This window comes from Dermacentor variabilis, chromosome 3 (assembly GCF_050947875.1).
Source record: "Dermacentor variabilis isolate Ectoservices chromosome 3, ASM5094787v1, whole genome shotgun sequence".
Classification (NCBI taxonomy): Eukaryota; Metazoa; Arthropoda; class Arachnida; order Ixodida; family Ixodidae; genus Dermacentor; species Dermacentor variabilis.
The window spans coordinates 200384750-200398264 of NC_134570.1; the positions used below are offsets into that span (position 1 = coordinate 200384750).

Below are 13515 nucleotides of genomic sequence, written 5' to 3' on the forward strand. Positions count from 1 at the left end.
TCTGGGAGCATGGTACAGGTGCACCACTGTCCCTCGGAAGCCATACTTCCGGCTACGAACCCCGTTACAGCCATTTATACTTCAAATGAAACGAGCGCCTAATATTTACTGCTTTGATCGCCAGCTACTTCGATCGTATCAAGGCTGTGACATCCGTATTATCCGTTGCTGACCAATATGACACCAACTTATTAAGTCTTGTCATTTTCTTTCCTGAATATGAATTTTGCAGAAGCCACCTCTTGGTTACAACATGGTACGTGTGTTTACATTAAGGTCGTCAACAAAGAGATTATAGGCGGGGCGATGATTTGTAAGTTTTCCGAAGTTTTAAAAGTAGCCTCTTACAGATATCACAATTGTAGTCCCTAAAACTGAATTACGGAGAGATTTGGAGATTACTTGCACGAGAAATCAAAGCTGATATTCAACAAATCAAAAATTGCACTAATTAACACTCCTAATTTATTACTGTATGGCACATGCTTTGCTTCACGAAGTGTAGCCGCTGAGCTTGCAAGGCGTCTACACTTCGAATGAATTTTCAAAATAACACAATTCGGGAGATATGCGCCATGAAACTCGCAGTATATGTGCGCTATTCAATCATTTACTTATTTGAGAAAACGCTCTTTTATGCATGGAAGCACAAATATAACTGGAACATTTATTCCGTCCACACTATATACAATCTAGAAACAGGTCCCATTCTGGATATTAAATTAAAGTGGATACGTCTTGTAAAATTACCGGCTGGAATTAGTAAATTTCAATATGTGCCGTAAATGAATTATTTAGGCGTTTAATTAGTGAATTTTTGGTAATTAGTTCAATATTTGTTTAGATTTGTGGGGCTTGTATTGCCCGCCTATTGCAATAATTCAGCTCAGGAACAAGAATTATGCTATTGGCCACAGGTGATTTTTGAAAATTCCGGAAAACTTCAAAATGATCACCCCGTATATTAGCACAATGCAGGTATGAGACATATTTTTTTTAAGGAAATTGTGGCACGGGGCAGTTATAGTGGAGAGAAGTGTAGTCTGTGAATATCTCATCCGACAGCTGACCACATGTTTGCTGTCCCTTGACCAATGCTCAGCCTAAGTGTAAATTGCATGGCGCTCAACGTTTCTTTAGACATTGCGTTCTTGTCGACTGCACTGACCGCAATCTCTTGCTTCCGTAAATTTGCGCTGTCCTTGCGAGATTGCGCTTTGCTTGCCCGAAAGTCAGAAATGCAGTGTAAAACTTCCACACAAAATTTTATTTTTTTTACTGCAAGTACTCTGGCAGCCAGTCTATCAATGTACGCAATGTCGCTCCCTCTCGCCCCCCCCTCCTTTTTTTCCTCTCTCTTCGCACGTTCTGAGTCAGTGCCGTGTTATTTTGTAGCGTTGAATGGAGACGCAGCATGAAGGCCAATTCACTCCCTGCTGCTGCGACGCTGAACAGCGTCTGCGTCCTTTTCCAAAGCAAGCAAAACTGTGCTATCGCTCGGCAGACTTGGTTGAACGGCTTTCAACCGTGGTAATTTTTTTTTTATTCTTGATGCTTTGCATGCTGTTCATCATAGATCACTGATCTCTCAGTCGACTAGCACTCCCAGCGTATAAGAGACGCGCATTTAGCAACTAGTTCTCGAGGCTTGACAAAAGATGGAATAACGATCACGCTTTCTTGCAACACTTTTCAGAGCCAGACCCCTGCATGAACGAAGGTACGTCAATCTACGTTCAGTTTTATCCCAGACTGGCTAAGTCAGTCCACCGGGAAGTGCATTGTGTGGCAGACAGCAGCGATATCTTATTTCGCCTGGCTTCCGCCGTGAGCAAGGGACGTTCGTTCCCATACCCCGTTAATAAATGCAAGTAGCGCCGGCATGTTTACTCTGCTTGCATAAATCTGGCCCTTAAAGTGCGCGTGTTTATGCGTGGGCCTAAGCTTATCCGACGCACGAAGCGGTAGTTTTGCGGCATCGCTTCCGCTCAGCTTGCCAGCCTCACTTGTGCCATGCTGCGGAGCCGCAGACGGGAGGCGGCGTACGATGCCTTGGGTGCTAAGACGTATACAGCTGCCTCAAACTGGACCTGCTCCATTTCTTCAATCAGCACTCCATGATTGGTCATAATTGTTTGGGCGACGCCCCACTTCGCCTATCTGTCACGCGACATCACGTGTACGCATCGGTTACGCACAATGAGAGTGAGCACAAGAAGAATGACCATTTCCGATACTATGCCTTCTTTTTCGGCATTAGCCCTCCGGTATTGGTCAAAAGTTTTCGGGCAGTGTTCACATCGCCTGTCACCGCGTCGAAATGACGTCTACGCATTCAAGATGTAGGGCTCTTGCTTCACTTTCCTTTGTGTTTTGAAAGAAAGAATGAACTTCTTCTTAAATAAGCTAAACAAAACATCCCTATTTGCGGAATAGCCATGAATTGCGCCTTTCCAAATGAACAGAATATTACTGCCGCCGCTTGCTATGGCACTGGCCGGGAAAAGTGGACTTACTTGCGCATAATTATTTTTTTTTCGCGCGCATCAGTACAACGTTGTCGATCCCTTTCGGCGCGCGCACGACATAGCTCCGCCAACTCTCCTTCGCTCCGTTTTAGCGGCATTTTTTCATCCTTCTGCTTGCGAGTCGCTGCAATTTTCGACCAGCCACGAAAAGCTAGGCCAGGGGAAGCGGCCCATTCGCAGACGCAGGCACCACCTTCCTCATCCGGTTATCTACTTTCACTGAGCTGGCTCAGCCCCGCCGAAAACATCTCAATTTCTGCGTACCTTTCGACTCTTGTCATCCAATTAGACAAGAAAAAAAACGTATTAAAGCAGGTAACGCTATTCGCTTTGAAAGCGAAAAAAAGCAGTCTTCTATGAACGAGGAGAGCGTTTGATTAGGTGTTCAAACAAAGTTGCGGTTCAATGGTTTTGTCGGCTTCGCGAGATTGGAATAAAAGCAGTTTGGAATAATTTTACGTTGTAGGGCTCCTTATTGCAACTGCCATGGGGCGGCGCTAATGTCGGTGCCGCGGCGTAAATGCGTGTTTGTGATTATATTTACATGCACTGCGTAGGCAAGGGCACCCGTATAGCTGCGCCCAAAGTATAGGAAGGAAAATTCTCACTTTCGCTGGACACGTGAGATTTTCTCTCGTGCTCTATACTGTATTTTTATATGACAGTGTCAGCTATAACTGCAGTCGCCTGAGCAATGCGCAAGGCTCTCATCGAATAGATTTACACACGCGTCTGCACGTGAATATTCAGGTGCCCTTAACTTATGAAAGGTATTCAAAATGAGTGTTATCCTATACCATCCTGTTCGTTCTTCCGCAGTCGATTAACCAGTGTTCGCGATTGCGAAACGCTTCCTGTTTTTTTGGTCTGCGAATTGACTAGCCAATTCAATAGCAGTATACGACATGCCTCATAATCGAATCGTGGTTTTGGCACTAAAAAACTTAGAATTTAATTTTAGCAGGAGAACATGTTAGTGTTCTGCTTTCGTGCAGCGAGCTTCAACATTCCTGCTGCGATATTACCATTATTGTTTTCTCTCTGTATAAGGCATCCAACGCGCGACACAATTTTGTCACGGCTTTTCGGAACGCTCTCCAGACCCGTCATGGTTGCTTAGGGGCTGTGGTGTTGGGACGCTGAGCACGAGGTCGCGGGATCGAATCCCGGCCACGGCGGCCGCATTTCGATGGGGCGAAATAAGAAAACACCCGCGTACTTACTTGCATGTGAATGAACCCCAGGAGTTGGATATTTCCGGAGTCCGCCACTACGGCGTGCCTCATAATCAGAAAGTGTTTTTGGCACGCGAAATCCCATAATTTTTTTAACGCCTTTCAGTGATGTATTATTTTTGTGGCCAGGGTGGAAGAATTTCTATTTCTGCGACCCTCGATCTGTAGTGCAAATAGGTCAGTAAACATCCGCACCGCTTACTAGATACATATTCAAGACCATCAAACTTCGAATTATCAGTAACTTTAATAAAGAAGGCTATGTTAACTAAGCAACTGCTTCTTGCAAAGGTTGTTTGAGTTTGCGTGTATATAATTCCACCAGTGAATGCAAGATCACCGCACTGAGCGGCGAGTTTAATGATGAATAGCTCTGTATACAAGTGCCCTATAGGCGTATCCAACAAAATGGATTCGTCTAGGGATTGCGACTGCCTTCAAGTACCTAATACAAATGTTTACCATAGTTGTAAGATATGAAGTAGTTCAGAAATAACTATTGATAACGATGCATTATCCGCGCTACTTGTTAGTTAAAATTGTGTACACGAAAAGCGCATGAACAGCTTACGCCAGTATCATTTGTGCAGTATGTTTTTCTTTGAATCAGTGATACTCTAGCTTCGTAAGCCCTGTATATATATATATATATATATATATATATATATATCAGGCACATACCTAGGATTGTTTTACGGAGGGGGGGGGGGCTACCCAAGGTATCTTTGTAATGGAAGTAAGGAGCAGGGGTACGTTTACTAGTACAAATATGAATAATGCCCGCCATTCGCAATAAGGACGCATAAACCCGCGAAAAAGAAATGAAATAAGGTGAAACTCATAGGTACGCCTGGGAGATAAACCTTTTCTTTACTTGGCAAACAAGGAACAACATGGAATGGAGTCGCGCGTAAAAGAAGCGCAGGAAGAACAATTCCAAAAACAACTAAACAAGCGAAAGTATAAAATTAAGATTTTTACAGTAGCATACAACTTTAAACAAAAAAGACAGCAGTTCGCAACCAAGGTACACGGACACCGCAGGGTTCTGTTCCTCCTCCAGCCAATCACAGAAACAAACAAAATCGTCGTCTTGTGGCCTTTTCAAAATGGCGTCGTATGTGATACCTACGGAGCGTCTGCTGTTCTTGAAGAGTGTTTTCATCGTCGGAAGCAATTGGGTGTGCAACAGAGTGTATAGAAAGTGTGTGGAGTCTGAGGATTTCACTCTTCGAAACTCTACCTGCCGTGGTCGCTTAGTGGCTATGTGTTGGCTATGGGCTTAGTGGTGTTGGGCTGCTAGGCACGAAGTAGCAGGATCGAATCCCGGCCACGGCAGCCGCACTTTCTATGGGGGCGAAATGCGAAAGCACCTGTGTACTTAGATTTGGGCGCATGTTAAAGAATGCCAGTTGGTCGAAATTTCCAGAGTCCCCCACCATGGCGTGCCTCATAATCTGATCGTGGTTTTGGCATGCAAAACTCCATAATTAATTGATTAAATATTCAAAAGTCTTCGGCCCAGTTCATTATACTGCTAAACCCATTCCAGTCATAAATTTCACTGCCAACTGAAGTAAAACTTTACATTAAATAGTGGCAGCGATTTAAGCATTTTATTTCAGTTCAACAAAGAATTAGGCTTTCGCCATTCCACTTTAATAGACGAGGGAAAACGTATAAAATTATGCCGCTGATAATTTTATTTTTGTGGTTACCACCTTATTTGGGTAACGGGAAAAGTTTGAAGCACGGATTATGTGCAGCCACGCGGAGGAACAGTGGCTGACGGTTGTGAGGGCGTGCGCGGCGCTTCACTGCAGACTTCAGTTGTATCCGACTATAGTACTTTTTTTTGAATTAGCTCTGGAAGAATTACGGAGATCTATATATTTGCTGAACAATCACAGTTCCTTTGGATTCCTCGCTTACTGCTCGATACCAAGTGCCAAAACCAACTCGTATTGCTATTTGGGAAATTGCGTAACGATGCGTGGCCGCCAGTCCCGTACAGCCGCCTAGAGCGCAGGACGCTGCGGTTCTAGATGTACTGCGCCCACCGCGGAAGGTTAGAAAAACACCTACACATAGGCACAGCAGGTGGCTCCACTGATAAATGTAGAAGCGTTATTCAAAACACACAAAATCATTCTCCACTTCGGGTGGTGTTTTGTCTATTTCCTTCTTAAATGAAAAGATGTTGATCCGTAAATATTTTTATAAACAATGGTTAAATTTGATAATTTTCGCTTTTCCTTCCTGTTTGGCTGTTGCCTTGGCTCTCTCCCTTAGTTTATCGCCTCTTTTTTCTCTAACGCTTGCGATTCTTGTTTCCAGTTGCCAATGTTGCTCGAAAAGTGCTGTACAGTTAGGGAAAAACATGACGAGGTTACCGGTTAGAGTCATATTGCTTTAGAGTTTAAGGGTTGTTGGAGGGTTTGATGATGGACGCTGTGTCGCATGATTTTGTTTTCCACCTCAGCTAACCCATATCGCGGGTGTATCGTTCTGAGGATCTGCCAGCGTCGCGGCGAGCCTTCACTCGAGGAAATAATGAAGCAAAATGCAAAGTTAAACGCAGCTGGCGTTTGCTCTGTCTGCAACTCGTTCTAAGTACATAGAGACCAGCTTACTACGAACTGAATCCCTGTCCTGGTCTCTGGATGAGTCTAGACAAAGAAAGTGGAACTAAAGAAGCAATAGCGATGCGCGTGATCGTTGAATAGGTGGTGACAACTGAACGCATCTCGAGTTAATCGCGCGTGCACCGAATCGATGAGAAAATTGGCCGTCACACGCAGGAGATGCCGATAACTACCGCCATCCAAAAGGAGTGAAAAGGCAGCAAGATATTGACCACTGAATAGCTGTCAAGTCTCGGGTTTGATTAGGCGGCGCTTTCGAAATGTGTGTGAGGAATATGGGCGTGGGCGGAGATGGGGGAGGGGGCGGGCTCCCCCAGCCCCTTCCCCCCTGGGTACGTGCCTGATATATATGTAGCATAAGAAGCCAACATAGACCTTAAGGACAACACAGGGGAATTGAATTAAAGAATTGATAAACTAATAGAACTGAAAGTGGATTAAAAGACAACTGGTCGCAGGTTGGGAAAGATCCCACGTTTTCGCATTACGCGTGCAATGCTCTACCGATTCCGCTACCACGGGCGCTGTCTTCCCATCCACTTTGTGGGTTACTTATGTGTTACTACTAGAACTAACCCTGGGATGTTAGCCAGCGCCACCACTCACAAGCCTTGGCGGGGGATGTGGAACATCGTTTCTTCCGCAAGCTTCACGAGTACGTGATCTTTTTGGGGTAAGGCAACTGGTTAATAAACCCACACGTGCTACGTGAAGACATCAATGCCATCATGTAGCGCGTGGATTTCGTTTACAGTTGCGAAAAACGCAATATCGCCTACATAAGCATGAGTTCTTGCTTCTTGATGACAGGGAAGTGTGCTCGTGCGAATATTAAAAAGCAGCGGCGAAAAACTGAGCCTTGCGGTACGCCTCTAATTTGTTTGTACGTAGAAGAAGAAAAGCCGCTTTTGTTGCAATAGAGTTCTCTTCCACCTAAAAATGAGTAAATCCTCGTTACTGTATCGCCAGGAACACCACATGATCTTGACCGATTTACCGACACAGTGTGCCCCATCGTATCGTATGCTTTAGCGATATTGAACGTCACCATGCGCCTGACTGACTGGCACTTTTTCTTCGTTACAGTACACGCACACAAACGCACACACACACATATATATATATATATGATTTCTGCAGAAATGTTCGCGGACCGCGGGGCATTTGGACGTTTGCAAGAAGTAAATTTTTGTCGCAGGTTTCCCTATACGTAGGCCTGACGTTAATGGCCAAGCGCTTTACAGAATTTTGAGAACGGTAATCATGTTCCTGGACCGCGCGGTAAATAAATACTTATTACCAGCAGTGATGAAACCAAACTGCTTGTGTGCTGCAATCTCCTCCCACGCCTTGAAAAGAAAGGCCATATAAGCTAAAGGTCAGCCGAAGCCAGCCAGAGCTTGAAAAAGAAATAAATACGCGGGAGTAATCAGAGCACAGTGGTAAGAAAATGCATGGCGTCCTTGCAGTGTGCGTGACGCCGGCGCATCAACGTGAGCCTGGCGTGCGGTGAATGCAAAGGTCCGCCAGACGAGCGCTTATAAATAGCACCTATCGCATCGCAGTCATACTGTATTTGCTTACTCCGGAGCTTACGTAAATATCGGGGTCGGTTAAAGGTTGTCGCTTAATGAAAAACACGGCGTCTCAGTCGCACCTTTGCCAGGTGAGGCATGATTATTGCGTGAGGCACAGTGGAACGCTGCTGAAACATTTCACTGCCACGTGTGCGTGATAAGTAACGTGATGCGATATCAGAAATTATTGGCAGTATGCTCTAATGCCCACATTTCGCTTTTACCATTTTGAAGAGTTCGATATTTTTTTTTCGCTGAATGCAGACTTAGTTCGGGGTGGATTTAGCAAATGACGTTAGGAATACGCGCCCTGTAGTCACGCAAAGCGATGACAGACGCGCTTTTCTTGAAAATTTCGGTGAGTTCCAAAGCGTCCATGAAGCGTTGGCAATGCTAATAAAAATAGAAAGATCACGTCACGTGAGCTACAGCGCAGAAAGCAGGCACATAATGCTGCTCAGCCACTGAACAGGTATCAGCAATGAACTCGCAAGGTGGTCTCCCTCTCAACGACCAGCACCGCTAGCTTTTACTCAGGCTTCGTCATCTGGACCATAAGAGGCCAACGAGCACGACATGACCCAACTAGTTAGGCATAATGTTACTCCATGAAGTGTGCAGATAGTTCTCGTGTTAATTTTGTCCACTGCGCCAAAGAAGAGGTGCGGCTTCGTTTTGATCACTAGGAGTGTTAGCACACAGGGCCTGCACGAGACGTAAACTTCTTAGAAGCTAATCTAACGTATAGCAGACCTAATAGTTCGCAATCATATCATTTCCAATTTCTTTGTTATACGATATAATTTCATCTTTCACATTTTATTTCTTAGTGAATTCTATACTCTCATCTTCGTTTATAAGCTTAAAGGCTAGGCCAGTACTTTCAACTGGTATCTTTGTAAGTTGAATTTTATTCGTACTTCAGCGTATTCAGTGTACACAACCACCAGAACCAAAGAAGCATGGCAGAAGCCGTCAAATATGACTCGCAAATAAACGAGTTATCGGCCCTACAGGTAATATAAATACACGTGCATTTCATTATTAGACTGAAAAAGAAAACGAAGAACGAATGGAGAATTGACAATCAAATGTAAACTGTGAGACTCTACTCAAACAAGCTTTTTTCCCGATTCAGTATTTGCTAGGAAGCATTTTCATCACAACGTAATAAATAGACTCCCGCCAGGACAAATATTATCGGATCTTCAACAGCTGTTCTTCTTTGCAGACCTTTGTCTGAAGCGGAAGCTTTGGCTAGGGGGCAAGCTCCGTTTTCAGTAAGCACAGTGTTAAAATGCTATATGGAACAACCTATCGACCAAATTCAACGACACCTGTTGCATTTGAGAAAAAGACAGGCATATGCTAGTGACTGTAGGAAGCAGAATTTTGATTGAGCATCTAGAATGTTTTAAGGAAGATTGCCGAAAATCGGCAAGATTGAAAAAATATTCTTCCACAAAGCTTATATCTCTTATTCTATACAGAAAACGGAAATTTAAGATCTGTAAACTGCATTTATTGGAACACCTAAAGGGGATACAATTTGTGCCCCCCCCCCCCCCCACACACACATGGGCGTATAGCTTACAAAAAAGTACAAACGTCTAGGAAAGCTTCCCGAAGTTACTATTCAAAAGTTAATATTACAGTGCGGTGTATAATGCATCACTGTAGTGTGATTTACGTTTCTTATTGGATGCGGTTTGCAGAAGGGGATATCTTTTTCCTTGTGGTGTTGAAAGTTGCAAACTTGACAGACGAGTTTTTTATTTCTATTTCGCGATTTTCAGTTTTCTTTTTGTTGCAAAAAGCAAACCTTTATGGAATCAATTGGAATACACGTTCCAGTTGTTCGATTTGGGCTGTTCCTTTTAAATGCTGCAAGTCACATAAAAATACGTGTAGTAGTTTCCGAGAACAACGATTTCTCATTGCTCATCTTTTAAGGGAAGGATCACGAGTTGAAGCCTCGTCTTAATAGAATTCACTGAAAGAAGACAAAATATATAATTCCTAGTGCACACAAATATCTGCGACACACAGCTGTAAATGATTTATCTTTGAAGCCACAAATGCAGACGTAAAAGAAGATATTTGTTGGTTTGCCTGACGCAAGAACATTATTTTATGCATGCTCAGGCTATTGAGTAATTATTGCTTGCTCGTGCTGAGGAAACCTGTGTGCTGTCACAAAAACTGAAATTTCACCTAACTTCCAATATAACTTTTGAATGGCCTCATGTTGTAGAAAGAAGCAGGTACCGAAGTATTCATGGCACTACGACTTCAATTATCACAGCGAGCTAGGCGAGTTGTTTGTGTCAGTACATTGTCACGTAGCAGTGACGGTGAAGAAGGCAGCAAAACTGTCATTGACGAAACTGGCGCTATATTGGGCGGACTTGTGCCCTCAAAAGCAGGTTACACTCAAAGAACAACGATAGCGGCGAACACAGTCGGCGATCGTCGAAAAAAATCTGATCAGCGGGTCAAGCGCGTCTGCGTTTACACATCAGCCATCGAAGGTTCCAGAGTAATCGTTGGGACCCGCGTGTCTTCCAGTAAGTTCTCATTCGCGTCGCGCGATGAAACCTGCTTACTCAAGGTTTGGTGACAACATACAGCGGACAGAAGCATCGATAACTTTCGAGAAACTTCCGATACATACAAGCGAGTCCTACGCTATGCGATAACATTTGGTAGGCCGTGAAACGCGGTCACCCGATGAAGATAAACAAGCACACGCGTCGATATTCCTGGGGGACGCGCTGCTCACCCGTAGGAATATATTATCACTTCATGAGGTGTGACGACTACCTGAATGGTGTCTTTACCATAATTATATCAGTCTGGACGGCTGCCTTTCGGCTACCTTTCGGGCTGGCACCCGAAAATTTGGCATAACCGGGTTGGTATTTACGCGAGTTCACGCAACTTGTAGTAAATAGAAATTTCTAAAATGTGCAGCAATAGGTGTTAAGTGTATCCGAAAGCTACATTCGTAGCGTAGTAACGGATTAGAGTGCCGAGGAAAGAAAAAGCGAGCGAAGCACTCACCCAAAGGGGCCGTGTCAGTGCGTGTAGCCAAGGAATGTGGGAACTCGTTATGTAATGCTGTGACCTACGCATCTCTGAAGCACATGTCAGCACGTCCAATAAAACCTGTGTTTATGTGTTGGCCTCTCGGACATTAGTACAGAACGATGGGCTGCTGTGTGATTCAGTATTGCATTTTTGAAGAAAGGAGCCTCAAAGCAAATCAATGCAAAGGGAAGAAAGGCTGGCACAGCGCGGTGCCAACCTTCTCTTCCGTCACTGTAAGTTTTTTCGGGCTGCTTGCCTAGGAAATGACTGGACTTGACTCGGCCTTTTATTTTTGATTATTTGTTTATTTAGTGTCGTGTCCATATTTTTTTTACATTGGCATTCTGTGAAGCACCTGCAGCCTATTTAAAATTCTGTACTAGAGGCGAAGAGGTGTTTAAGGGTTAGAGGTGTTTTAAAGGTGAATACATTCCAAATGCAGCTATGGTAAGGTTTTTGCGCCCTCGTTTATCCCGCTTTCTTTGTACTGCGTAATGTTTTCCTCTGTTGCCAGAGTACGCGCTAAATACAATGGCACCCCTGGCGGTGTATATTTCACACACAACAATAATCGTCATCTGTCTTGCCCGCATTTCTTTCTTTAACACTGCGAGCTCGGTACTTCCCGGTAACGAACGGCATGTGCGTTATCAGCATGACATAGCACAGCCGACAGGAAAGTAACGAGCGAAGCTTTTTCAAGAAAGGAAATGCGCACAAGTCAGATGATGATTATTGTTGTGTGGCAAATATACACCCGAAAGGATGTTCCTTTGTCTAACGCTGTTAAGACGGTTGCACCCTTTGGAATGTATATTTGTCCTACAACAATAATCGTCATCTGCCTTGCTCGCGGCTCTTTTCTTGAAAACTCGGCGCTCGCTATTTTCCTGTCGAGAATGCTGCGTCACACTGATAACGCGCATGCCGTTCGTGACTGGGAAGTACGGGGTTCGCAGTGTTAAAGAAAGGAAACGAGGGAAAGACATATGAAGATTATCGTTGCGGGACAAGATACGCCCCAAAGGGTGTTAACTTTTTTAAGAGCGAAGAGTGTAGAGTGCACGACGTGCACTAATTAGCCAGTCCTCCTGTAGGGCAGCGACGATGGTGTGAAAGGGCGAAAGCCTAAAAAAGAAATATGAGAAAGAAAAATACGTTTTTATCTAAAACAGATCGCCCAAGCATCGCTGCGATTCTTCGCGGTCACATGCACCCAGCCAAATACTGCGAATGTTATCGCGCCCAACAATGCGCTCGCTCTTTCGCACGTTGAATGAAACTTCATTTTCTCTTGCCTCTGGTTTTCGTCTTTTGTTAAGCTGTGTCTCTGCTTAAGAGGTGCCGGTATGGGGCAGCATTACGGTGTAAGGGACTCAAGCGGGTAATTCAACGCACATAAAAATGAAATTATCCGGGGAGTTGAATAGTGCATGCGTTTGGTGGCATGAGGCACAGTTGTGTTCAAATCTTGATCCTGCATTTTCTGGTGCTGCATCGCGATGAACCGGCATGTCTCACAATTTCCGTCGTTTCATGTTCCAGGTAAACGAGACAAGCCGACCTTCCTATCTCCCGTGTATCTCCGTAACCGAAACATACAGTAAGACTTCACGGTGATTTATGCGGCCAATAAAGTTTTACCTCTAATTGCCTGCTTCATTTTCGTCCGCTCAGTGTCATACTTCAGTGAAAAGCACAATGTTGCAAATACTGTGGCATAAGTTCTTGTCTGAGATGACGCCCGTCACTTCCAACTTGTAACATCGAGAATTTCTTCAGGAACGACGTGTTGTTGTGCAGGCCGCCTAAAGAATTGTACTAAGAAATAAAAAAAAAGTGCCCAACCACGCGACGGTCATACTTGCAGTAGACCGTAAACAGGTGAAAGAAACATTCCGCGTTCAATGCTTTCTTCCTAAGGGAGCTCTGCACCGATAAACATGTTTGCGTTACACTGAACCGGCACGCACATGGGGAACGTTGCTTGCGGTGATGTCTAAGCATCGGGCAAACCTGCTGTTCAGGCGCCGCCTGGGCAGCTCGCATGTTCGATGCTAGGAAGGCAGAAATAAGTATTTCATGTCGTCGGCGATTAGGACAGTAACACATGCATTTGAGCACCCTCGTGAGCGTGAGATTTCTGCACGTTCCTCCTCCCCCCGTCACCCCCCCCCCCCCCCCCGCTGCCTTACTTTGATGAGCTTAAAACGGTATCCACGATTTTAGTTTTTATAGCTCTACGGTTTATTGCGGTTTACATATAACGGCACATCCAAACCGCATGTTTCCATTGCTTCTCTCGCCCTATGCGCGGCGTCTCTCCACTTTATGTTTTACGTTACAGCTAACCTCGTCTAACATATCCGGCGTCAAACAAGTGCGAGGTTTGTAATGACGCCTTGCAAAACCATTCAAACACGCCTGCCAGTGGCGCGTT

At 44.6% G+C, this 13515-nt stretch overlaps 1 protein-coding gene across 8 annotated transcripts in view; it reads left to right on the top strand.

Moving 5' to 3' along the window:
• LOC142576592 (uncharacterized) overlaps nucleotides 1–13515 on the top strand; it is a 130230-nt gene that overhangs the window by 101874 nt on the left and 14841 nt on the right. The window contains exons 4-6 of one of the 8 annotated variants that reach the window (XR_012826878.1): nucleotides 233–256; nucleotides 1697–1720; nucleotides 12621–12678. The exons of 6 other annotated variants lie outside the window; for them this stretch is intronic. Coding sequence is in view for 1 of the 2 variants with exons in the window: in XM_075686787.1 (XP_075542902.1) it covers nucleotides 233–256; nucleotides 1697–1714 (42 nt within the window). In the remaining variant the exon portion in view is untranslated. The remainder of the gene's footprint in view (nucleotides 1–232; nucleotides 257–1696; nucleotides 1721–12620; nucleotides 12679–13515) is intronic. One more of the 8 variants, XM_075686787.1, reaches the window with a different exon arrangement.